The sequence below is a fragment of the Pelodiscus sinensis genome, chromosome 11 (assembly GCF_052426305.1).
Source record: "Pelodiscus sinensis isolate ZL-2025 chromosome 11, ASM5242630v1, whole genome shotgun sequence".
Classification (NCBI taxonomy): Eukaryota; Metazoa; Chordata; order Testudines; family Trionychidae; genus Pelodiscus; species Pelodiscus sinensis.
The window spans coordinates 40,023,116-40,051,056 of NC_143062.1; the positions used below are offsets into that span (position 1 = coordinate 40,023,116).

Below are 27,941 nucleotides of genomic sequence, written 5' to 3' on the forward strand. Positions count from 1 at the left end.
CTTCGAATTCTAACACATGATTGCTAGTAACCCTGCAGAATTCCCCACACGTTTCCGGACAATGTTAGAGCTGTTTCACCTGCTCGTTTTTGATTTATAAATATCTGATTTTAGTAGGGTTTTTTTCCTGCATTCCCTTATCAATCACTTGCCTCACTTCGCACAAATAATCAGTTGTGTACCACTCCCAGACAATTGTTTTTCTCATTATCCCTTTTTATTAACAAATGGAATTAAATAGTTGTGCAGCTATTTCTGACGTACTTACTTCTTAATATACACACACACACACCTCCTCATGTTTTCTTTTAGTGTGTGTACTTATGAAGATGTTTCTTAATATCCCTTTACTGCTGCTAACACAATTTATTTTCTTCAGTTTTAATAATACAAAGTTTATAGCATATGCTACTGCTTTGTTTGCCCTTTTTAACTTCATGTGTAACTCTTCCTTTCCCCTTCGTTTTACAACTACTGTAACCCTTCTTGAAATTACATTGTCCTGCCATCGACCTTCTTGGGTATGCTACTTTGTTTTTGTTTTTTTTAAATGTTTTGGATGCAGTGGAATTGATGTCGTACTGTCTTTGAATGGTCTGCCCCTCATGGTACCTCCTTATCTCTTGGGAATTCTGCCCATAGGATTCTGCCAACTAATTTTTTTTTTCAGGTATCTGACTGGTTGAAGTAGAGAACCCTCTGTGTGACTATTTAGCATAAGCTCATCTCTTGATATTGTAAACTGAATTGAGTCACTTGTCCCTGGGTTCCTCTTTCCTTTTAGGTCCATGACTAACTACCTTGAGGACAATACTAGGTGTGTGTGTGTTGTTTTTGTTTTGTTTTATTTGTGTCTGGCAACTTGTGAGCTATTTCATTCATACTTCATATTCATCTATTTAAGGTATCATCACAGTACTTTTGAGCTTCACCTTAGTATGCAGAGACATTTAAAAAACAAAACCAGTCTCTCATGCTTTTGACTTAAAATTTTTTTGGAAGGTGGGAATTTGACTAATTAGAAAAAGTGTGTTGTATTGGCACTATAGAGAGGTCAAAAAAGCATCAGAACAGTTCACTAGTCCTCCCATCAAAACCTGTTTTTAATAAGCTGTTTGTTTTTGGGGGGGGGGGGAGGAATTGTGAATCTTTCCAGACACAGGGTGACAAGCTGATTTATGCATTTTTGTATTTCAAGTGGGATTTTTCATCCACGTAAGCATAACATTGTTTGATTTTTAAATGTAACTGGATAATATCTGGGCTAGAACAACACTTCTTATTAGGGGCAGATTTTGTGACCCAACTGAGTGTCTGGAAACTACATTACAAGGATGAGAAAGCGTTTTGATTATTTCCATTTTAGGAGGAGTGGGAGTAGGCATACAGCAGAGGAAGTAAAATCCTGTCCTCCTAAGTCAATGGGAGTTTTGACATTGAAGTCAGTGGAACCTGATTTTGGCAAGGTTCTGTGATTTCAATTTTCAAGCATTTTCTAACATGCAACTGTTTCTGGAGGGAGGGTAAGTGCACTTGTTTGAAAGGATAAAGGATCATTTTTACACAGCTGCAGACACCACAAGGAAATATCTGCTATAGGCAAGCAACTTGATGTCAGTTTTAGATCTGGTTAGTGTTGCTTTGAGTGCACACCTTGGAATCGGTCCTGAGAACTACACAGAGTATTGGTGTGTCTTACAGCTTTGCTTACAACTATGGCATAGATTGACTCCACTCAAAACCAGTGTTTGACGACTACTGTGTTTCTACTGAAGAGAGAGAGAAGCAAACACAACGTAAAATTGCTTATAGTAAAATCCTATTTCGTCTAGGGTTAGTGGAAGAATTGCTCTGGGTGTGAATAAGTCTTGTTGGGTTTGGGGATTTACCAAGTTTGCTTAAATGATGGAGGATATAAAGTCAGGGCGAGATAAGGATTGTAATGTGCTGTTTCCCATCCCTGCAGGAACGTACATCTGCATGAGGGGCAAGGTAATTTGACATCTTGCATTGAAAATTCAGACTTCTGAAACCCAATTAACTACACTGAGCAGCACAAGCCAAGGGGATGATACAGAGAACTGCCTGTTCTAGTAGCAAAATAATTTGATAAGTACAAATCATGTGCTGCCCTTGCTAAGCAGCTACTAAGCAAAAAATATGAACTTCAGGAGGTAGCCGAGTTAGTCTGTTAGGGTATGGCTACACTACAGCACTAATTCGAACTAACTTAATTGGAAATAGTTAATTCAAACTAAGCTAATTTGAATTAGTGCATCTACACTTAAAAACTAATTCAAATTAGCGATTTGCTAATTCGAACTAGTGCGTCCACACTGATTGGATGCTGGGTCACATTTAAGGGCAGCTGAAGCCGGTTCCAGCAGGGCATCAGGTCAGTAGTTGCTTTGTGTGGCTGCTGTCTGAGGCTCGTGCTTAAAGGGACCCCTGGACAGCTGGTTCTCAGCTTTTCCGCTTGCTTGCCTAACTCGCAGAGGGACAGCAAAGCGTTTTTCTCTCCGCCTGCCTGTGTCGGTGCTTCCCATTGGGCACGCCGCCGCAGTTAGCAACATGGAGCCAAAGCTTACCCTGGGCATGCTGCTCCAGTTTTTGGAATTGCTGCTGCAAGCCTGGCAGCAATGGGTGGAGGCTGCCTTGCAACACCCGGGGGTCATGGAGGAGCGGCAGCAGCGCCCGGACACCAGCGTGCCACGCCGCATCTGGTGTCTGGACACCAGCAGCGACTGGTGGGACTGCATCATCCTGGAGCACTGGGGACAGACAGTGGACGCAGAACTTCAGGATTAAGAAGGACACCTTCCTGGAGCTCTGCGAGTGGCTCGCCCCTGCTCTGCAGCAATGGGACACTCACATGAGGCCCGCCATCCCCCTCCAAAAGCGTGTGGCCATCGCCCTGTGGAAGCTCTCCACGTCGGACAGCTACTGATATGTCGGGAACCAGTTCGGTGTGGGGAGATCCACCTTTGGAGCAGTGCGCATGCAGGTACAGCACCCACCGCCACTGGGCCGGGGAAGAGGGGGACTGCAAGGAGGGGATGGGCCGCCCCAGGGTAAACGAGGGGAGGGAGGGAAGAGGGGAGAGGAAGCGGGGAGGTGGCGAAAATGCCCCACACGGGAGGGTTTGTTCTGTCCCAGCTATAGTACACGCCGCCCGCGGGGGTTGCTTCTGGGAGTGGGGCGCGGGGCAGTGCCAGGGAACGAACACTCCCAGCCACCAGGGTGTCCCAGTGATTCACGGTTTGCTGTGTCCCTCTACAGGTGGTCAAGGCCATCAACCAGGTGCTGCTCCGCAGGGTGGTCCGCCTCGCTGACCCAGATGCCGTCATCCAGGGGTTTGGTGCCCTCGGCTTCCCCAACTGCGGAGGGGCCATCGACAGACGCACACCCCCATCCATGCCCCGGGACACCAGGCCTCCCAGTACATCAACTGCAAGGGGTACTTCTCCATCTTCCTGCAGGCTGTGTGTGACCACCGGGGCTGGTTCATGGTCATTAATGTGGGCTGGTCTGGCAAGGCACATGACGCACGGGTGTTCCGGAACTCCTTCTTCCCCGACCGCCACATCAGGGTCGGGGACGTGGACATGCCTGCGTGCCTGGTGGGGGATGCGGCCTACCCCCTACAGCCCTGGCTGATGAAGCCGTACACAGGGCATCTCAACCCCTCCAGCCAGGCCTTCAATGCCAGGCTCCCCAGGGCCCGCATCATAGTCGAGGGGGCCTTCGGACGCCTGAAAGCCAGATTTAGGTGCCTCCTCACCCGCCTTGACCTCACCGAACACAATATCTCTCCTGTGGTGGCAGCATGTTGTGTGCTGCACAGTTTGTGCAAGCTGAAGGGGGAGGCTTTCCTGCCAGCCTGGATGGCTGAGGTTGACCGCATGGCTGGCCAGTACATGCAGCCTCGCACTACCGCCGTCCGGGAGGCCCAGCGGGGGCTGTCCAGATCCGGAAAGCCCTGCGGCAGAGCTTCCTGGTGGAGGAGGACTGGACTCTACCTGCATGCCCCACTGGGGCCTTCTTCCACCCTCCCTTCCTTCCCTTTTCCCCATGCTAACCCCTCTTCCTAATGTCAAATAAAGACACCTGTTTTTCCAACAAAAATCTCTTTTTATTTTACGTAACTGGGCTGGGAGAGGGGAGGGGGAAACCTGGGAGGAGGGATCTGGAAGGGGAGAAAGGGAAGAGAAAGCTCAGGGTTGGGGATCCTGCTGGCTCTCCCGTCTTGCAGCACTGCGGGTGCGGGAGCATCGGGGGGAGTGGGTGTGGAGGGTGGGGCAGGAGGGACGGGGGGTGTGGAGGAAGTGGGAGGGGGGCAGGGGTGGGAGGAGGAGTGAGAGCTGGGGCAGCCACAGAGGCTGGAGCAGGAGAAGGCAAGAACCTGTCCACCAGGGTCTGGAGGTGACCTCTGAGGGCATGGCCCTGCTCCTCCAGTACCTCCAAGCTCCGCTGCCGCAGCCGCAGGTCCTCCCGGGCCCAGTGCTCCTGGATGCGGATCTGGTGCTCCAGTAGCAGCAGGTGCCGCCACTGGTAGTCCTCCAGGTTCCTGGTGCGCCTGTTGGTCCAGGTGTGGGTAGCTGTTGCAGGAGGGGTGGTGCGCCCTGCAGTCCCAGGTGCTGCAGCTGTGGTGAAACAAGAGCAGTGGTCAGTTCTCCCTGGGGACACGGTGCGTGAAACCCAGCCTCCCTCTTCAAGGTGAGGTCGGCGTGTGGAGAACGGTCCAGGGACCCTTTATGACACCCAGCTGCTGCTCCATGCTGGGCAAGGCCCAGGTGTAGAGTCCCTGGGCTCCCTCTCCCCCCCCACACCACCCATACACATAAGGGGAGCATGATGGCACTCGCATGTGGAGCCCTCCCCGGCCTCGGATGACACAGCCGATGTGCTCTGTGGGGTGCTCGGGGGTCCCAGGTTCTGGGCAGGCTCCCTGCAGGCTCCTGGCTCTCGGCGTCCTCCTCCTCCATGTCCAGGAGGGGCTCGGGCAGCGAGGCAGCCCGGGCGCGCCTGGGCTGCTCCGCTGCCAGCTTCCCCGAGGCTTTGCAAAGCCGCGTAAGTCGGGGACTGCCTGTATGGGACCGCAGGACATTTGGCCACACCTATGATAAGTGGACATCCAGCTAACTAAAATCAGGCTGGCTCATGGATGTTTCTGGACTAGGGAGTGCCGAACTACAGAGGTTCAACCTGTATTACATTACTTTTCTATCCCGTCTTTCTTAGCCTGTTAATTCAGTTTAATTCTAGCTGGTAACCGAAGAGATTTATGGTCATAACAGGTTGCTGCGATTTCTCAGACTACATGTTTTATGCTTTTGAGACATCTTTGTAGTCAATTTATATACTGTGGCATTATACCAGAGCTCTTTATTCTTTCTGTTAAGTGGAAGAGGAAGAGTATTTAGTCTCCATCTGAGAAATATGACATTTTAACACTGTTTCATGATTATTTATTTCAATACCATACATTTTTGTACAATGTGCTATTTTCAGGGGATTCAACATGAGTTGTGTTTTGTCAAATGTATACTCAACATGATATGAAAATCTTGCTACCTTGACTTCTGTTTGTAACATACCCGCTGTATGGATTTATTATTTTAAAAATATTCCCTCTCTGGCTTTGTTATATTTATCATTGTTGAGTAAATATGTCAATGAATAATTTATCTGACAACCCCATCTTCTTCTAAGGTTACAGGATATCTCTGAGATGATAATTTCTTCAGTGTAAAATAAATTGATTAATTTTTAATATGTTTAAGCTCTATAGGTTGATTTGCAAGGTGAGTGAGGCAGTCTCTTTTATTGGACCAACTTCTGTTGGTGAACGAGACAAGCTTTCAAGTGACGCAGAATGTATTTCAGATTTGGGGAAGGGACTCTGAGTGTTACAACTGAAGCCAAGGTAGAGCAAATTGTTAAGCATATGTCGTTAATATACTTTCAAGGTAAGATTATTCTAGGTAAAGTGACCTGTTAACGCCTCTGCAGTCCTAAGGGGGGAAAAAAGGTCAGGAGCCATGTGTGTCAACTCCATAGGTGCTCCAGGGATGGAGCACTCTTGGGGAAAAATCAGCGAGTACTCAGCACCCACTGGCAGTCAAGTATCCCTCTCTGGCCTGTACTCCCCGTGCCTCCCTCCCCTGCACATCCTGCCTCTGTGAAACAGCCATTTCATGGCATTCAGAGGCTCTGTGAGAGAGGAGGGAGGATACAGCATGCTTGGAGATAGATGTGGAAGGAGATGGGCAGGGGTAGAGTCTAGGGAGAAGAGGTGGAGTAGGGGTGCAGCCTGCAGTAGAGGCGGCAGTCTAACACACACCCGCCTCTCCCCCCTGTCTGCTAGAGCAGAAGTCGGTGCCTATAAGGGAAGATTGTGTAGCACAGCAGTTCTCAAACTTTTTGGGCTCCAGAGCCCTTTACATGCATAAAAATGTATGCGGAGCCCCAGCGGTCTACTGACTGTATATGTTGTACCTATGCGGAGCACCAGCGGACCACTGATTGTATGTGTTGTACCTATCGATGTTTCCAGTTTGTCAACCTCGCAGAGACCCTGGAAATGTCTGGTGGCACCCTGGAGCTCTGCAGAGCACAGTTTGAGAAACACTGGTTTAACAGATTGTTGTAATAAGCCATAAATCCAGTGGCCTTTTTAAGACCATGGTTTTTAGTGTCTACCAAAGTTATGAACGTAAGCTCCCAGGCTCATCTTATGAAGATGTGGTGCAGGCTTTCTTTGAGGACAAGTCCTGCTTCAAGAAAACATTAAAGTGCATGGTAAGTCCATTCTCTGTTCAGGACAGCTCTTAAGAACAAGCATTAGTTTAAATATGTGTTTACGTGCTTTCCTAAGTGAGGGCCCTGTTTCTATAATCAGAGCCTGAACCGCTTTTGAATGCCCAGAACATTATCCTATACACCTTACCAACTGAATAGACTTATGAATGCACTTACATGTTTACCTGAATCAAGACTTCTATGACTGTACTGCACATAATGTTTCTGAATGAACAATGAGTTGGGCAAATATTGCAGAAAAACGTTCTGTGAATATTCTGTGAAATTTTAAGTTAACTTCCTTCTATTGCATTGTGATCTACATTGTGATTATTTCTCCACTTCAAGTACATTAAACTATAAGGACAGTTATTTAACATAGTTATTTTAGGGATTGTCCGCACTACTAGATGGATTGACACTGCAGTGATTGATCCACTGGGGATCGATTTAGTGAGTCTAGTGGGGACCTACTAAATTGACCACCAAGTGTGCTCCCGTCAACTTCAGTACTCCACCAGAACGAGAAGAGTAAGGCGAGTCAATAGGAGAAACTCTCACATGGTGTAAACCCTGCAGTATGTAGATCTAAGCTATGTGGACTTGAGTTATGCTACTAACGTAACTCAAATTGCAAAGCTTAGACTGACCTTTCCCCCCTAGTGTAGACTTGCTCTTAGAGCTAAAATAGATTCATCTGTAGGTTTCCTTTTTTAGTCACTCTCATCTGTCTTACAAAGGAATGGAATTGGCATATAAACTCTAAAGATAGCACAGATGGATCTTATTCAGCTTAAATGCAATGTCTGAAAATATTTTTTTTCTGGATGATTGTATTTGGGTTTGCTGTAGCTAATCAGCATTCCAGGCGGGTTCCATATTTTTACTGCAGCACCAACTAAATTGGTGTATTTCATACAATTTTCTTATCCCGCTTTATGATTTTCTCTGAGACTGGAACCATTAATCTTTAAAGCCACAGAAGTCAGATTTTTTTGCTGGTATTTATGCTAACAAACAGTTTAGCAGATCTGTTAGCTGTAGAGTAACAGATGTTGTAGGACTTCTGTTGGTAGGCTAGTTTGTCACTTAGAGTTGTTACAAATCATGTAATCCTTGTCAAAGCAGGTTTGCTTTTTGTTAGGTGCTCCAAATCAAGCCAGATTCAAATGACACTTCTCTATACAACTCATTGGCAATATCCCGACAATATATGGTGAATGAGAACCCAATCATACTATGAAGTCTCTTGTGTAAAGTACAATTTCGCCAGCATTTCCATTCTTTTAAAGAAGGCAGACATTTTGGAAAACTAAGGGATGTAATCGTATCCTTGTTGAAGTCAATGACAAAACTCCTCTTGACTTTAGCATGTCAGGATTTCACCCAGCATTTCCACCTGAGAAATGTCATTTTTCATAGCACCTCATGATAAATTTGTTGGGGATGGTATCTCTTGGAAATGAGATACCATCACATACTTAGGCCAATGTCCAGCAAAACATGTAGCTATGTGCTTAGCTGCATGCAAGTGAGTAGTCTACTGACAATGTCAGCTTTATGAACATCTGTTGTGAGGGTGATAAGCATAGCTTAAGTTGAAATATCTTATTTTGAATTGGGCACGTCTACACAGCACTTATTTTGAAATAGAGCACTCTTCCTCCAACTTCCCTTAGTCCTCGTACAATGAGGGTTACAGAAATCAGAGTAAGAAGTCCTCCAGCTGGACATTATTTCAACATGTAGAAATAACTGCTTGTGTGTAGACCTGCATTTTGATATATCAAAATAATGTCAGTTATTCCAAAATAATGGTGCTGTGTAGATGTATCCTTAGGCTATATCTATACGACACAGTTATTTTGGAATACGTTATTCTGGAATAGTTATTCTGAAATAGCATGTCTACACTGCAGGGAAGCCTCAAAAGTAGTCTAGTCCAAGATAGGCTTCCCTAATGTAGACGTGCTATCTCGATTTAGAGCCCGAGGAGGAATAACTTTAAATAGGCTTGGTGAGGGGCTATTTTGAAATAGCGCAAGTGGAGCATCTACACATGCCTTATTTCGAAATAGCTCTTTTGGAATAGGCATTATTCTTTGTAGAATGAGGTTTATACAGAAGTCAGAATAAGCTGTCCATTATTTCGAAATTACTTTGAAATAACAAAATTGCGGTGTGGCCGCTCGCATAGTTATTTCGGAATAAAGGCCATTATTCCAAAATAACTTTGCTGTGTAGATAGAGAGCAACAAGTCAAAAAACTCAGTTGTAGGGGAGTTGTTGCTTTAAAGAACCCTTACTATAGAGTCTTCGTAGCTGAAAGTTGTGTCGTCAGTATTCACCTTGAGTAAATGGATAATTTATTTAAAATATTAGCTTTGGGGTTGCTTTCCTATTAAATGCTTCTGTTCTCAGTCTCCAGATTGGGTAGGAAATTTTTTTGTAATATTTCTCCTTCGTGATATGTATTGCTGAGTATTTCCTCCTCCTCCTAATTCCTGCAGTACACACTTTTGAGCTCCATATGGTCATACAGATCCTTTTTCCTGGACCTTATGATCTCTGTCCATTCCATCTGTTATTCCCTGTAGCTTTCCTTTCTGTCTGTCTTTCCCTTGTTGCTGAAATGTTTTCACTCACATTTCTTATGTGTTGGCATCCTTCTCTCTGCATCTCTGGTGATTTTATGCCTATTTGTTTAATTTTTAGTGTTGTTTGTGTTACTTTAATTATTATCTAATTATTATCACAAAACAAAGTATAAATAGATATAATCAGATTTTATTGTTTGTTGCAACCCAAGTGACATAATTGAGTTGGAGGGTGAAAGAGCTTTATAAATAACAGTTTATTGCTATTATTATTTGTTATTGTTCACAGCTCCCAATTCACACCATCTGTTAATGTCTGTGTGTGTCATTTGTGAAACATCATAGAAATTGGTCCACATGCAGCGGTAACAATTCCTAATTTTTTTTTTCTTTTGTCTATGGCAATGTTACTTCATTCTGTAATAGTGGTATTCAAAGCCCCATAGATATGAGGTTCCGCTGGTTTAAATAGAGTTTGTAGGCTAAGAATAATGTAACCTGGTATGGTAATGAATAAAACAATGTGGTGTAGCGTGAACAACTTTTTAAACTAAAACCAACACCTTAGTTGAACTGAGTTTGGATTTGAGGCAGTTCAGAAGAATCCACCTTTCTGTTCCCTCTGGGGGTTACAAGGCTCTAAAATGCTTCTCCATTGTAATGTAAAGTAGTCTTTGATTGCCTAGGATGAGCAGACTTCTGTTCCTTCCCCTCCCCCCCTCTTTCTGCCTCTGTCGTGTCTCCTTCACAGGGAGAGGGCCTATGGAAAGAGTATCAAGAGGGACTACACCATCCGAGTAGTCCCCTCACCCCCATCAGATGCAGGCTCCACAGCTGCTAACACCATGCAAAAAACCCTAGTCAAGGCTGTGAATTTGGCCAGTGAAACTGAAAGTCTGTGTGCACCCAAATATAACCTGATGCTGAAATGATATGAAAATGTGTATCCCAAGAAAGCATGTTAGAAGTTTTGTCATACCTTTGCGAACAGCACGTTTTAAAAATACGAGGTTGTTTTCTTAGCAATCGCCTCCAACCCTTCTCCTGCCATTAGCATTATTAGTATTAATAATAAACAGCACTCATCTACATCCCCCAGCTGGTATTTCTTGCTGCTTTTTCACAGTACTCAGCAATGCCTGATCTTGTTGTATGGAGACTGGAACAAAAGGGATGTCCCTTGTAACAATGGACTATTAGCAAACCTCCCTGGATGGCACTTCATTGTCACTCTTTGTTAATATTACAGCAGTGGTTGGTGGCCTGAGGGTTGCATGCGGTCCACTAGGGTTCTGTGTGTGCCCCACAAGACATTTTGTTTACTGTTAGTCATGCACAGGATTGCCAGATTTCACTGGTTTCCATCAGTGTCGGTTTTTTCATACCAGTATTACCAAAGTGACAGGCACGTGAAGCAAGGTGCGTACTGATTGTATAAAACACTGATTACAAGAACCATGCACTCCCTCTGCCACCAATCAAAGTGCTGCTACGGTTCAGTCGGCACCCCCCCCACCTCCCAAATGCTAGGTATGCAAGCACAGGGAGACTGTCTTGGTTACCACAGTCTTGACTGAAGACTGGTAACCATACCCATTGATATGAAGGAAGGCCACTCATGTGGCCCACTCAGTAGCCTAGCTTGTCCATCGCTGTATTAGAGTGATATATTGCAAATGAGGATAGAAGATACATTGGTTCTGGTGTTATATCAGTGTCATCTCCCTGTCCACTTTGGTTCATTATTGGTTAGAGCTGTACTTTAAGTCCTTCCAGAGTATATGTTCACAAAGTAGACATTAGAGTGGTGAAGCACTGGAATGGGTTACATAGGGAAGTAGTGGAGTCTCCGTCCCTAGAGGTGTTTAAGTCTCGGCTTGACAAAGCCCTGGTTGGGTTGATTTAGTTGAGATTGGTCCTGCCTAGAGCAGTGGGCTGGACTTGATGACCTTCTGAAGTCTTTTCCAGCTCTATGGTTCTATGATCCTATGATTCATTACTGAGAGTGGAAAGTGACACTTAAAAAAAGTATTTAGTCTGTTTTCTATGTCACTGATATTAAATATTATAAATATTGTTGATAACACAGGATGCAGAAAGGCACCATGAATCATTGCATAACTGCCCACGGTTGTCAAAGTAATAGACCTTTTAATTGTATGCATAGCGTTTCCTGGTTTTTATAAATAGAAAGTAACTGAAATCCTGGGGGGGTTGTCTTTTTGTTTATTTAATTGTCAGTCCGCTTTTTGAACAATATTTTATTTTATTGAAAACGTATTCTGGATAGAATCTCCAGTCTAATCAGGGCTGAGCTGGAGATGTAAGGGGTATCTAGTTTATTGCAAGCAACATGACTGGCTTGCATAGTGACTACTTGAATGTTTTGTTTTAATTATCCAAGCATTAAATCTGAAATTCATATTTTAAAATCTGTCACAGTCTACCACTATATAATCTAAGCAATATGTATTTAAACGCTTAAGTCCTAGTATTACATTGGGATTTGCTTGTGCAGCTCTTTGTCCCCATGTGCAGTTTAGCCTGCTCGGGCAGATCCTAAAGTATTATCATGACCCTCATTTGTAAATTTTTCTAAAAGCATGAGCTCTGGAGGGGAAGCAATACACTCACTTCCGTGTGTGGACAGCGTCCAGCATGTTGGGGTGTCACCAGAATAGAAATACTGTAAAATGAACTTCTTGAACTTTAAAAAGAGCTACATTGTTTTAGAAATACGAGTCCCACACTTAGAAATTTGATATTCACTTTATACAACAAAAGTATATTTAGAATCTTTAGGTGATTGAAGACAGCATTTTACATGGAAAGGACCATAGCAACTTTCTCTCGGGCATATGTAGGGCAATACTATGCTGTGGTGTATTTGATTTCTGTTAAGTGCTTATCCCTGGCTGTGCAGGATTAGAATGTCCCTTACCAATATTGTGATGTCTATAGCAAATTTCCCATGCAACACAATCTCTTCTTAGTGTATGTGCAATATGTCTCATGGTAGCCTGTGACCAGAGGCACTTGAAAAATGTGCGTAGAGGGGGGTGCTAAGAGCCACTGAATTTTCAAAAGATACCTCACAAGACAGCTGTTGTACAAAAATTAATACAATGGGGTACATTGGATATGACTACAGGGGTGCATTCAGCCAGACACACTAATTGAGTGTGTGTGTACATGTATGTATGTATAAATAAATGTACATGCTGCAGTATGCTTGTTTGAGCTGCCTTCTGTAAGACATGCACCTTGTGCTTACATTGGAATTCGGTGAGGTTTGTAACCTATTTTTAAATTCCTGTGGAGAGGCACTCTGCAGCATCAAACTAGCCCCAAGGAAAGCTCTGTCTTCTTGAGTCTAGGTATTCGAAAGGTGCCATCTGAAGGTGATGTGATAAGTTGGTGAAGGACACAATGCAGCTGCTTTCGTCAAAGAGGCTACCCCAACCATCCCATGGATTGGACAGTCCCCCATACTCAAGTTAGCCTGTGGGTCTTGGGCAGAATGGGGCTGGTAGCAAGCCCTGGAACTATGCAGCAGCCTGCACCACTCAGCCGCTGCATTGAAGCAGAAGAACCCGATGTCCTGGGAAATGGCAGAAGAGCAGAGGCTTCTGGGTAGCTCTGCTCCCCCACAGCTCCTGCCGCTGTAGTGATTTTGGGGAGGGCCTAAGTCCCTGCTGCCTTCCTGCGCCAGGGTCCCTGGTAATCCCTGAGGCCACATCCCTAGGGGAGGGGACTTGAGATAAGGGGTGCGTGGGGAGGAAAGATAGAGCAGGGATTGATTTGGGGGAAGGATACAGCCATCACACCCAGGCCTGCAGGGCCTCATGTGCCAACAGCTAAGCACAGGCCAGATTGTGGAATTGCTTGGTCTGCAGATGACCTCTGGGCCATGAATTTAAAACCCTTCTTGTAGGTATTTTAAAAATACCTGCTACTTGTTTCTAGTTTAAGGAGAGCTAAATGAAGGGATTGCAGTGAGAGTGACATCATTAGCTGGGAGAGGAGAGCAACAGGCCCTGCTTGACAGAGGGTTATAAAGCGTTGACTGGTCTGAATGACGTTTTGTAGCCACTCTCATGAGCAAAATATCTATTATAATATTTTTACTAAAGTGTCTTGTGGTGGCTTAAACAGTCAGCTAACATGCTGTCACTGCTGTACAGAAACATGTGCAGTCTTTCATGTTCAACAGTGTTTCTTACAGCCGTCATATCGTGTATGTCTACATTGGAGCTGGAAAATGTCACGTCCAGCCCAGGGAGACGTACCTGTCCTAGCTCTGATAGACTGCTAAAAATGCACACACCGCTGTGGAGAACATTGGGAGAGGTTGGCCGTCTGAGTACATGCATAGGCTACCTGATGTGATTGTGTAACTGCCACCAGGCAGATTTGAACCTGGGATCTCTGGAGCTGAGTATAGAAGCGTCTACCCTCTGAGCTAAAAGCCAGCTGGTTCCTAGCCGATGCTGTAGAGGCCTCTTGGTCTTATCTGTTGCTGTGGTCTAAGTGCCACTGCATGGGTCAGTGAACCACACTAGGTGTGTGGGTTACAATCGCACTCAACTTTTCTGGCCCCTTTTGCCAGTCATGTTGTCAAGACCACACTTGTCCATGTGGCTCACTAGCTACCTCAGAGCTAGCATGGGTATGTCTCCTCAAGCTGGAAATTACACCAGCTCCAGAGTAGGCATACCCTTTGTGGCTGTACGAGGATGTGTACTGGGCTAACATGATCTCCAACAATGCCAGTTGGATTAACGGGTAGTTATTTCAAGATGGATTTAAATGTGCAGGGAAATCTTTTAATAACTTGTAGCAATTCCCCTGGTGCCTTCTCACTTCTTTCTTGTGTGTGATTCTTGAATTCTGCTGTTTCCGCCTCTTTCTTCTCCCTCATGCAGAAATAACTTTTTAAAGGGGGGAGGAGAATTGAATCCTTTTTCAAAAATTTGTAACCATATTCTTATAGATTTGATGCAAAGCCCATTGAAGTAAACAGACTCCTTTTTTATTGTACACGGTGATGTTGTTATTCCTACTAATAGTAGTATGCTAGTGTCAAGGCTTTTCCGCATTCTGGCATGATGAATGCAAGAGTTGAGACCCCGCAAGAACACTCCAAAACCTTGCCTCTACAGGCTCTGGTACAAAAACTTCTTCCCACAAAATACTAATACCCAGATTTTAGGGGACCCATTGCCACCACTCAAGTAATTCCAATAAAAATCAGGGAAGGGATCACTTGGGAAATCCCCTTCCTAAGGTAAAACACTCCTTGCTGCCCCAACCTCCATTTTACTTGGAGTTGGGAAAAACGGAGGGAATCCACAGACAACAATGGACAATTTCCTTGTAACTAGGCACTGGATCCTAAGGATACAACAATCAACTGAAACCGTTTAATTAGAAAAAACAAAACTTTTATTATGAAAACAAGCCTACAGTTGCAAGGATAGTACATTGGCTAGATGGAAGGAGCCACCATTGGATATAGATACTCAGGGGGAAAAAAACCCTGGGTTGTAAGGCTTAGTTACAAAAGAGAAAAAAAAAACACTTAGCAAGCTCAGACATTATTTCCAAACCCCCAAACAAGGAAAACAATAAACCTGGATGGACTAACTAAACTTTTCCCTACTTACACATTTTAAGAAGTCTGTTCTTGGAGAGAGAAGGATCTCCCATATCCTCATAGCTGGGAGAAACTGCCCTGCATCTCAAACAAAGAAGGGAGGGTATGTCTACACTACCACCCTAGTTTGAACAAGGGTAGTAATGTAGGCAACCGGAGTTGCAAATGAAGCCCGGGATTTGAATTTCCCGGGCTTCATATGCATAAAGCTGGGCGCTGCCATTTTTAAATGTCCGCTAGTGCGGACTCCGTGCCGTGCGGCTACACGCGGCACGGACTAGGTAGTTCGGACTAGGCTTCCTTGTCCGAACTACCGTTACTCCTCATGAAACGTGAAACAAGGAGTAACGGTAGTTCGGACCAGGAAGCCTAGTCCGAACTACCTAGTCCGTGCCGCGTGTAGCCGCACGGCACGGAGTCCGCACTAGCGGACATTTAAAAATGGCGGCGCCCAGCTTTATGCAAATGAAGCCCGGGAAATTCAAATCCCGGGCTTCATTTGCAACTCCGGTTGCCTACATTACTACCCTAGTTCGAACTAGGGTGGTAGTGTAGAAATACCCAGAGAGAGAGAAACCCCTCCCCCCCTTTTTCCAGTTTGAAATTCCTACCTGCATTGTTATTGGCTGACTGTCCAATACCTTGCTAGGCTCTTGAGTTAACCCCTTAGTCACCAGCTGTGGTCAGCAGTCCTGATTATGACAACTAGTATATAGAATGTTTTGATTATTCAGTGGTGCCTTTGGTAGTCTATTAATATGAGAAACTAGCTTCATATTTGTAAAGATGCTTATAAATTATGCCAAACTATATTTTAGGCAGATACTAACTATGCATAATGAACCTTCAGGGAAGTACCTTCTCTGTAGCCAGATTTTGGTCATAGAAAGTGTTGTACAGACATTATAAACGTATCTAACAGAATAGAAGCTATCACTTGCATGTAGTGCAGTAGTGATCAGGGTATCCACATTGTCAGATGAGCAGGCTAGTTGACTCAGGAAATAGCTGTGTTCACAGCACTTTTAAATTACGGCTCAGGCTAGAGCTTGGGGCTCTCAAACCCAAACCCATCGTGACCTGGGAGGTTTGCTGCCACAGTCTGTATAGACACTCACAAGGAGTCCTACTCAAGGAGCAAGGCCTCATTGTGCTATGTGCTGTATAAACACCCAGCCAAAAGATGGTTTCTTTCTCAAAGAACTTACAAGATGGGCACCCAAATCCCATTAAAGGTTAGTGGGATTTGGTACCTGAGGGGAGTTGAGCAACCTCAGCCTTAAAATTTTCAAAATCATACTTAACATTTTTCCATACAAGATGAAGTTCTTCTGAGGATAAAGCATGCCACATAATTGTGTGTCAGTACTGGTGCACTTAGTGAAGATGAAACCACATTCAAGTTTCCCATCGAGTACACTGATTGAAGAGAATAATTAGGTTGTTGGTTTTTTTCCTTGCTACCTGGACTAGAAATTCAATAAAAAAACAGATATAAAGTAGGCACATTTACAACATCTCCTGCTGGATGCAAATATTTATATCTATTATTCTAGTGGGCTTATTATATGTGTGCATGGTTTTTTTAAATGTGTTCCTCTACTGTTGGTAAGAGAGAGTGTAGCTTCAGTCATCAGGTCGCTACAATAATTATCCAGAAATGAACCGCTTAGCAACTGCTGGTAAGTAATGGAACTTACCTATGGATGAACTGTTGTCATATATGTTTTTTAGGCCAGGTAGCATGGTTATATTGCTTGGTATTCTCAGCCAGTTAAACTGAATCAAATTTCTGAAGCCATTTAATAAAGAAAGAGCAAAAGTCTCAGGATTTCTCAAATACAGTATCATCCAGCTTCTCTGAACAAAGAAAGGATAATAGGTCTGACGTTATATCATAAACTTAAACAATAACAAATGGTCTGGTAGCACTTTATAGACTAACAAAACATGTAGATGGTATCATGAGCTTTCGTGGGCACAGACCACTTCTCTGTTTGTAAGCAGGAAACCAAAATATTTCAATAGGTAGTTGTAGGGAGCTAGCAGATACTATTTTTTGCAGATTTAAAGCTTGCCTCCTCCTCTCCTGAGCAGATTTGTGAGGATGATGATGATAATAATTAATAATGAAATATAGGCAATATCTGTGTTTTTTTCTCTTGTATAGGATGTTTCCGATATTGTGGTATAGCTTCCCTGCCTCATCCCATATTCGCACGTCAGTGTCCTTAACAACCATGGTTATCAGTTTTAATGCTCTATTTTCATAGCAGATAAACAGTTATTCCCTGAGTAAAGGCAGTACGAATTATGATTACTGTAAAATCGTGAGTATAATGTGCACCTATGTATAATGCGCACCTGCCTTTTAAACATCAGAATTCTGGAATAAACTGAACTCTTATCTATAATGCACACCCCCATTATACTCGTGATTTTACGGTGTGTGTGTGTGTGTGTGTGTGTGTGTGTGTGGGTGTGTGTGTGTGTGTGTAGGAAGGAAGGGGCTCGTGCCTGCCCTGGGGACCCCCTGTCCAGCTGCCCGCACCGAGACTGGGCAGGCAGTGAGCCAGGGCGCTGTAGCCTGGCACTGCTGGTGGCGCTGCGCTGAGCTCGTGCCTGCAATGGGGGCCCCCTGCTCAGCTGCCCACAGTTGGCTCCTTGCCTTGTCCGGGAGCCTGGTGGAGCACTGTGCTGCAGCTAGAAAGTTTCTGTGCAGAGGGGAGGGTGAGTTTAAAACTTTAACAGAAAACCTCCTATGTATAATGCACACCCTGACTTTGACGCCAAAAAAAACGGGGGAAAAGGTGTGCATTATACTCGCGATTTTACGGTATATTCTTAGTTCAGCTTGATATTTGGCAACAGTATGCCTAGGACTCAAACTACTCCTTTACTAGATAGAAGGAAGCCAGTGGGATAAGAGATGGCATATTCTTTCTACTTATGCTTTATTTTGCAATAACATGTTTGATTGATTTATGCTTCCCTTTTCATGCAGAGTAAAAAACTCTTCAAAAAAGCAGAATTCCATTTCTTACACATACACTGCAATAAAATTATGTATTCTAACTGATATAAATGTATATATTGGGTGCTAAAGCAAATGAAAAGTGTATGGAGAAAGAAGGGAAAGTGCTCTTTTTTTTTGAAGCCAGAAAAGTTTATATCTCTTTCCTCACCTTGGTTGTTGTTAGTTCTTCAATTTTGCAGCCAATTCAAAGGCAATAAAGCTGTTCTTTATGTTTGCAAATTATCCAGTTCAAACACTGTTTTTCAACTAAGCATTTTACTCACCTCCTACTCAAAATTGGCTGAACCACATTTGACTGAAATAAAATAAAATAAAATAAAATAAAATAAAATAAAATAAAATAAAAATAAAGCCAAAACCATGATATTTAGACAGAGACTGGGGCTATGTGTACACTACCAGGTTATTTCGAAATAACTCCCAAAATAACTATTTTGAAATAAGCTTATTCCTCTTCACAAGTAGGAGTTATTTTGAAATAACAAGCTCCTTATTTCAAATAACAGGCTTGATAGTGTGAATGCTCGCCTTGTTATTTTGAAAAAACTCTCCAGGGTAGACATGCCCTGAGACTGGAAAATTACAGTTTGTGAAAGTAAAGTCATAAAGGAACTGAAAAATTAGCATTTCTGTTGCTCCAATCTAATATGTAACAAAGGTCAATGACCACTATAGTCTCCCAAGCACAGGTTTCATTTTGATGAATCATAGAACACTAGAACTGGAAGAGACCTTGAAAGGTCATTGAGTCCAATCCCTGGCCCTTACGGCAGGACCAAGCACCATCTAGACCATCCCTGATAGATATCTATCTAACCTGCTCTCAAAAATATCTCCAGGGATGGAGAATCCACAATCTCCCTAGGCAATTTATTCTAGTGTTTAACCACCCAGATGGTTAGGAAGTTTTTCCTGATGTCCAACCTAAACCTCCCTTGCTGCAGTTTAAGCCCATTGCTTCTTGTCCTAAGAATAAAAAGACATTTCTGGGGGCAGCCTGGGCAAAATCTCTTGAGAGGCAAGTGCAGCCTGGCTGCTCACACGCGCACAGGCTCAGGTGGGCAGAGATGGGGTGCTCTTGGGGTGATAACAACTGGGGGAGAAGCGGGTGGCACTGGACAGACAGTTAGAGGATGCTGAACTCACCCAGTCGCAGCTCGGCTCAAGGAGTGAAAGGTGGCCCCAGACCATGGTGCCTCACAACTCTGAGCATCCCGGACATATTGGGAAGGGGAAAGTGACATCACAGGCACAGTCGTCACCAGTGGCCATGCACAAAAAAACCCAGAGTGGGTTTTACCCACAAAAGCTCACCATTCTATATATTTTTGCTAGTCTCCAAGGTGCCACGGGACTATTAATTGTTTTATATCATTCATTGCATTGAGTTAGGCGATGGCCATTTCAAAATTGTTACAGCAGACTTCCGATAATCGGGCACCTTTGGGACCCATAGGGTGCCGGATTATCGGATATGCTGGAGTATCAGGAGGTACTCTGGCAGGGGGGCTGTGACGGGACTGAGGGGGAGGGTCAGGCAGGGAATGGCACGGCGTGGGGCCACCCCGACAGCACCACATCCCAGCAGCCGTGGGGCCAACCTGAGAAGTGCTGCAGGACCAACCCGGCAGCATCACATCTTCTCTGCCCCAGGGCTTTTCCCCAAGTCCACCGCTGATCAGTTTCAGTAGCGGCGGACTTGGGGAAGCCGTGGGGCAGAGCGGCTGGGGTGCTGCCGGGGAGGGGTGACGTTGCAGGACCAACCCGGCAGCTCCCCAGATGCTCTGCTCCGTGCTGCTTCCCCAAGTCCGCCGCTGGTCAGTTTCGGCAGCGGACTTGGGGAAGCAGCGCGGAGCAGCTCCAATTGTCCGGCTAGCCGGAGCACTTCCGGCTTCCAGTTGGTGCCGGACTATCAGGAGTGCTGGACCACTGGATGCTGGACAATTGGAGTTTTACTATATATTCAAATCTACGATTGTTTCTTTCATATCAGTTGGTGCAATTCAAGATGAAACACTGTTTTGGATCTGAACTCGTTCTTTAAGAAAAAAAAAATCAGGTTTTTAAATTCTTTGAATAAATCATGTTTTTTCTCCCTTTTATCAAGCCCTTTCCCCACTCTAATTGGTATGTCCAAGGCCATTGGAAGCTGTAGAAGATAGCATGTAGAATGTTACCTGGCTCAGATAGCATGTACTCAAGTCCAGTACCTGTATCTTATAGTGAATAGTGCACATGCCAGGTTTTTATTTCCTTTTTATGACATTAGCCAGTTGGACCCAATGTCAGTTCATTCAGCTATTCCTGAGAAATGTATCCCTTAATAGTGGGTAACAGCTGGAATCAAACTATGGACAGCATTATAGGCAGAGCTTGTACTTAAGAGGGCTTGCGATTCCATGGCACATGGAGAAGGAATTGTATTATTAGGCTCCGTGACTGATGCATTTCTACCTACTGCTCATCAAGGACATTTCTTCCTCCAACAATTTTGATTTCCCCTGTAGCCATGGGCTTCTTACCATCTCCTGGCTATCACTGGTGGGAGCAACTGTTCCAAAACAGTGATTCCTGGTCTGATGAAGTAATTGTTGGATTTCAAAATAGCTTCAGAAGCGGTGGTTTATACTGTACTATGTGTGGATTATTTTACTTTTGGATTCACTTTACACTCATATCATCCTCCTTTTTGACTAACATTGATGCAGCAGGGAGCAAGTAGGGAACAATGCCGTATAGGGTATGAAGAGGACACGGCTTTACTGTGCAGTTAGCCTCTAACACAGTGGTTCCCAAACTTTTCGGCATCATACCCCTGTTTTGATTTTTTGAGAAACCCTCTCCCCCACCAAAAAATAGCAGCGGTTAAAAAAAAAAAAAAAAAAAAAAATCTGACGGGGGCTAAAAAACAAAAATGGCAGCAAAACTTGTGGGGAGATTGAAGGAGGGACAGGGGAGGGAGGAAAGGGCTGGGTTGCCTCGTGCCCCTCCCCCCCAAAAAAATTTCTTCATGCCCCCCCAGTTTGGGAACCAATTCTCTAACAAGTGGATGGTTAGTCTCTAACAACAGCCCTTTGTATTTCAATGTAGTTTCTTCCCTATGTATAATGCAATTAATTCTGACCTAAATATCTACAGGACTTTCCCTCAATATAAATCCTGAGAATTTACATTTCCACCACTGACAAAGCTCTATGAGGAAAGACCACCTTACAAAACAGCAAAGTAACATATTTCTGAACATGCGAATCACAATTTAATATAAGAACAATATAATCCTTACCTGACCCCAGATTTACAATATCTGCATCATAAGGATATTACTAACAACTTTTGATATGCAATTGTTTATTTGTTCAAAAATATGTGCTCTTTCTCTTCTAGCATTAATATCCCCTTTCTCAGAAACAAATTATGGTTCCAGGAAAGTACATGCAGATTAAAATGTTGCAATTACAAGGCAGCAAAAATAAAGGTTTATTTCTCTTCCACCCCCCTCCCTTTACCTTTTCTGAGTGCAAAAAAAGGTTGAATTTTTTTAGGAGGGAAAAATATAATATGTTTTCTGTTGGACCAATGCTAATTCAGTGCATCTTTTTTATATTTTTTAAAAATCACATAATAGTCCAGCTGGCATATGAGTTGGTATAACTCTTGCTATTGAAATGATCAGTGATGTTGACTTTATAGAAACCTATCCTGCTATTCCACGGAGATGCAAGATTTTGATCTTGGTTGCTCTCAGACTGATCTCTGTCATACCAGAATCAGCACAGTCTTATAACCAGGGGGAATATTTACCAAGGTCAGAGATTTGGGCTTTAAGTGCATTACAATAATGGAGAGATGAAGTGTTTGAGGTAATGTCGCTTGCTGGACCAACTTCTATTGGTGAGAGAGAAAGACAAGGTTTAGAGAGTGCTCTTTCAGGTCTGTGTATCTCAGTCTCCTCTCTCTCACCAACAGAAGTTGGTCCAATAAAAGATATTACCTCACCTACCTTGTCTGCCTAATATCCGAGGACTGCCCTAGCTACAGTAACACTGCATACATTACAGGAATGCTCATTTTAAAATTTATTTCATGTGGTAATTTTTAATTATTACCAGACTGCAAATTGACATCAGATAAAAAAGTACAAAAGGAGCCTCTAAAAATATATTAAAAAATGAATTATCTGATGCCATTTCTACAACTGGGTGATTAACTACTGTTAGTTCTGTAAATCTTAGATTGAAAATTTCCTGGAATTGAGTGGAAAACAGCTTTTCCATTAGAATGTGTGGCTCTTTATTTAAGAATCACTCTATTGTTTTGATGCATTTCTTCTGCAATGAGTGATAAATACTTTCTGCAACATTAAATTGCAAAAGAGCAGACTGGAAGATGATGAAAATCTGTTTTGATGGTTGTATGCTATATTCTTGGTTATGATGGACCATATTCTGTTTTGAGTTTCATCCTGCACAATCCACCTTTTGGTATATCTATACTGCACAGCTATTTCAGGATATCAGAAGTATCCTGAAATATCTACCCCATGTCTACACAAGCCGCCCGTTATTTTGAAAAATATTTTGAAATAACAGGCACACTATTTCAGCATCCCAGCAACCCTCAATCCACAAGGGTTAAGGGATATCTTGAAATAGCACATTATTTTGAAATTTGGTGCAGTATAGATGCGAATTGCATAGCGCAAATTGCATATCTTATTTCGAGTTTAGGGTGCTCTGTGCAGAGGGAATCAAATAGCTTATTTTGCTTATTCTGCGAAAAAGCGTACATTAGACTACAAGCCTTTTTCGAAAGAGATCGTCTAGACGTCTACAAGCGATCCTCTTTTTCGAAAGAGAGCACCCAGGACGTAAAATGAGGTTTACCACTGTCGAAAAAACCACCATGTTCTTTTGATTCAATTTAGAAAGAACGTGATGGCAGTCTAGATGAAGGTGAAGTTTTTTCAAAAAAAGGCTACTTTTTTCGAAAAAACTCCGTAGTCTAAACTGAGCCTTAGAGTCTCCATGATTCATCCACATTTGCAACATATTCTATGGCAAAAGTGGGAGTAGAACCCAGACCCTCATATATCTTATCCACAAGATCTTCCTCCTAAGGACTTCTTTAAAAGCACGTGTCCATATGGGTTGTGTTTCCAAAGTATCCAAGAGTCTCTGTGTGGCAAGTATAGGTGACACCAGTCTGCCTGTGAAGTGACTTCCTTGGTAAAAATACAATATCACATTGATGTCAGAGATGGTTAGGTTCTTACATTCATAGGATCTTAAGTGTTCACAAATATTTTCTCTTCTTCAATTTGGTTTTTAGTGTTTTAAAATCATATGAATACTGAGAAGTACATGCAATTATTTTAGTTGAGTGGTCTTGCTGGGTGAAGTCTGTTGTTGCTTTTTAATGTTACATAAAATTACACTGAAAAAAGAGCTGTTGTTGGTCAACCCACTATGTTTATTATGGCTGGCTGGAAAGATTTTAAAATCTCCTTCGGCTGTGTCATTGAACGTCTGTCCGTGGTAACTTTTGTGCCTGTTCCCTTTCCAAAATTGTAAATATTTTTCCCTCCTATCTGATTCCACTTATGGCTTCCTGAATTTACTTCTCTTTGGTTTATTAATTTGTAATGGTGCACTTTGTTACTGTAAATAACACTCAAATGAGTATCTTGAGAGCAGATCTCAGATTGCGCTAGAGGAAAATTGACACCCGCTGTGAGCTCTGTTTTCAAAATCCAGTGTTGCGCTCTCTCTCTCTCTCTCTGAAAGTTTGTGTTTGAAAAATTTGCCTAAAGATTATTTAAGTTTATGGGGAAGGACTTTTCTGAGAATGAAATCCTCACTTGTCAGCTTGTATTTACAGTTGTTTTGGACATTACAAGAGACCTGAATCTCCACTGGACCATGTGTCATCACTCACACCACAGCAAAGTGGATATAAAATGTTACTGATCTGGAATTCTGCATTTACTCAGAGTTAGCAGCATTTTACACCCACGTTGTGAGATATTTAAATGACTGTGCAAGGTGCAAGGCAATGGAGAATCCAGCCCAATCTACTGATACTGAGGTCTGGTTCTGGTTTCCTTACTTAATTAAATTACCGTGAACTTTGAAGCTGATTTTGCCTGAGTAAGATCAGCAGTATCAAAAAGACATACTCCACTTTCTAAACAACTATTGGCTGTTGACTATGAATTTACTGGTGACCAGAAGAACTTAAGATCATATCCTTAATGTTTTTCCTAAATATCAAGTGCTTCTTTTCAGATGAATCTCTAGTTAGCAAATAGTGACAAATTAGTGTTGTAATCCTAACCTGAGTTACAGTAGCTCTCTTGGGGTGTGTCTAGACTACTGAGTTTTGTCGACAAAAGTGGACTTCTGTCGACAAAACTATACCAGCGTCTACACTACCGCTGAGTTCTGTCGACATAACGTCGACAGAACTCAGCAGTTTTGTCGACGCTGGTATACCTCATTTTACGAGGCATAACACCTTCTGTCGACAGAGTTCTGTCGACAGAAGGTGTTATTGCCTGTAGGGTTGCGTCTAGACTACAGGGTTCTGTCGACAAAGCAGCTTGTTTGTCGACAGAACTCAATGTGTCTGGACGCTCTTTGTCGACAGAAGTTTTGTCGACAGATACTGTCGACAAAACCCGGTAGTCTAGACGTACCCTTGGAGTTGATGGAGTTATGCTGATTTAAAATCATCATCATTGAGATAATGTGCAAGATCAGTATCTATCTTGTTATACCTCTGCAGAAATATTTTCTTTTTGATCCTCATTTTGTCACTTTTCCTCATGTGGAGTAGTGGCTTCTTCTGAGTAGTCCATTAAAATCAATGAAACTAATTGGTGTAGTATATTGCTGCTTGTCCTGCTTGAGAATGACAGACTTGGGCCCTCTATGAATGTATCTGTCTGTCACTATCCATGTTCTGACAGCACTTTTCCTTTCTTTCAAAAACAGATCAAGAAAACTTTAAAACTAAAATGAGAAGTATGGTGTCTGTTCGAGAAGGTCAAGGAGTGGTTCTGCTTTGCAGGCCACCGCCTCATTCTGGAGGTAAGAAATTTTTGCAGATCTATTGTTTGATGCCAGTTTGAAGCCTATGCACAAGTGATGGGCAACCTAAGACAATGAGTGGGCCCTATGAGTGGCCCTCCTTCATCTCAGTGGGCTATAAGATTGTCGGAACCAAAACAGTCCCTAGGATAGGGACTATGCTTGCTTACCTAGAATTTGCAAGGTGTGCCGATTGGACAGAAGCAGCACTTGGATTGGATGCAGAGGATGCATACCTCACTTCATGTGACCAATAGGAGGAAAATACACAGACAGAAACCAGCAGAATCTGGCAACCGTGCAAATGGGCAGCAAAAAACAAAATGTCTTCTGGAAAAAACATGGAATCCTAATGGACTATAATTTGCCCACCACTGTGGAATCTGTGTGTGTGTGTGTATATATATATTAGGGTTGCCAGGTGTCCGGTAGAAAACTGGACAGTTTGGTTTTTGGGCCCTCCGCCCAGTAAAAAAATCCAGAAAATACCGGACATGTGCAATGTCTGGTATTTCCTGGTTTTCTGGCTGGACGCCGGACGGAAGCCTGGTGGAGGTGGGGGGAGTGACTGGGAGGCAGGGCACAGTCGGTGCTAGAAGCCCTGGTTGCATATGAGGAGGAGAAGGGGCACCCTGGTCCATGCTCCTGCGCGCTGGTCAAGCACGTGGTGGAGCCGCAGCCGGACTGACTCGCGCGGGACGGGAGCGCCCTGAGATCTGCAGAGTCTGGGTCAGTCCTGCTCCCTGATGACTGAACCACTCCCCCGTCCCCTCCTAGCCGGCCGGTTGGTTGATTCTCCCCGACTTCTCCTCCCCATCTTCCCCGGACCATCCCTTCCCCCGCCGCCAACTCTGCCTCCCTCTGGCCAGATCCTGCTTCAGATCTTCCCTGGCCAGCCCTGCTGCACCCCCGGCCAGCCCTGATTCCAGCAGCCTGTTTTCCCCTCCTCCTCCTGAGCTCCCCCAGCCAGCTCTGCCTCCACCGGCTGCGCGCCCCACCCCCCGATATCCCGCGGCCCGACCCCCCCCCCCGACCAGCCCTGCTTCCCCTCAGCCCCCCCCCATCTCCCCTGGCCAGCTCCGTTGCCCCCTGCCCCATTAGCTCTGTTTCCCACCCCCCCCCCACCTCCTCGGCCAGCACCACTCCCCTCCCGGCCAGTCCCTCCCCCCGCCCCCTTGAAGCGTGTTCAGTATTTTTGTTATGACTGCCTGGTAACTCTCTCTGTGCGTGTGTGTGTGTGTGTGTGTGTCTTGACATGGATGGACAAGTCCTCAATTTTAGCAGAACAGATTTTTTATATATATATCAACTTGGTTCCGCTAAAATTGAGGACTTGTCCATCCACATCAGGGGCTCTACACCCTGGTAAATGATTCCCGGCAATGATTAGTGCATTTAAGCCCCTTAAAGGACCTGAATGCACTTCTGAGAACACACCTAGGAGATACTGGGAGACATTTTTAATATACCACTCTGTAATAATTTGTATTCTTTATAAATTCTCCTGGATGTGTGACTTTAAGAATCTTTTCCCTGTGTGTTAGACATGCTTAGTCTATTATTATTATTATTATTATTATTTTATATGTAATCATATTGCAGTGGAAGTTAACCAAGTTTGGACTCCTACATTCTAGGCACTCCATAGACATAAAGAGAACTTACAAGCTTCCAGCTGCCGGTCACAGCACACACTCCTTCAAATAAACCAAACAGACAAACACAAGCTCAGCACACAGCAAGTAACTCACCCCCCCCCCCCCACACACACACACACACAAACACACACTACAGACAGCTACTTACCACAGGGGACCCGTATTTACTCCTCCTTTACCTGGAGAACTCCCTCTTAAAACTCCGTTTGCTGCTCCTGTTTGCAAGCTCCCTGGTCGCTGACTCACAGCTTTATATAGCCCTGGGAGCCCCTCCTCCTGACTAAAGCTCAGCCAATTAACAGAATAACTCGTATTAAAAGAGGAGATTGACATAATAGGCATCACTGAAACCTGGTGGAATGAGGCAAATCTGTGGGACACAGTCATACCGGGATATAAAATATATTGGAAGGATAGAGCAGGCTGTGTAGGTGGCGGAGTGGCACTGTATGTGAAAGATAATGTAGAATCAAATGAAATAAAAATATTACATTAATCAACATGTTAAATTGAATCGCTATGGATAGTAATTCCATGCTCCAATAATAAGAATTTAGCAGTAGGGATATATTACCGACCACCTGACCAGGACAGCAATACCGACATTGAAATGCTGAGGAAGATTAGAGGAGCTTCCAAAATAAAGAACTCTATAATAATGAGAGATTTTAATTATCCCCATATTGACTGGATACATGTCACCTCAGGAAGAGAAGCAGAGATAAAATTTCTCAATGGCTTAAATGACTGCTTCTTGGAGCAGCTGGTACAGGAACCCACAAGGGGAGAGGCAATTCTCGATTTAGTCCTGAGTGGAGCGCAGGATCAGGTCCAGGAGATAACCATTACAGGACCACTTGGGAATAGTGACCATAATATAATAACATTTAACGTTCCTGTGGTGGGAAGAACACCTCAGCAGTCCAGCACTCTGGCATTTAATTTCAAAAAGGGGAATTACACAAAAATGAGGAGGTTAGTTAAACAGAAATTAAAAGGCACAGTGACTAGAGCCAAATCCCTGCAAGCTGCATGGAAACTTTTTAAAGACACCATAATAGAGGCCCAACTTAAATGTATACCCCAAATTAAAAAACATAGTAA

At 43.7% G+C, this 27,941-nt stretch overlaps 1 protein-coding gene across 2 annotated transcripts in view; it reads left to right on the top strand.

The window, feature by feature from the left end:
* Positions 1–27,941, top strand: part of CNTN3 (contactin 3) — a 274,838-nt gene that overhangs the window by 126,375 nt on the left and 120,522 nt on the right. For both annotated transcript variants that reach the window (XM_075938655.2, XM_006113828.5), the window contains exon 3: positions 25,084–25,179. In XM_075938655.2, the coding sequence (XP_075794770.2) occupies positions 25,084–25,179 (96 nt within the window). The remainder of the gene's footprint in view (positions 1–25,083; positions 25,180–27,941) is intronic.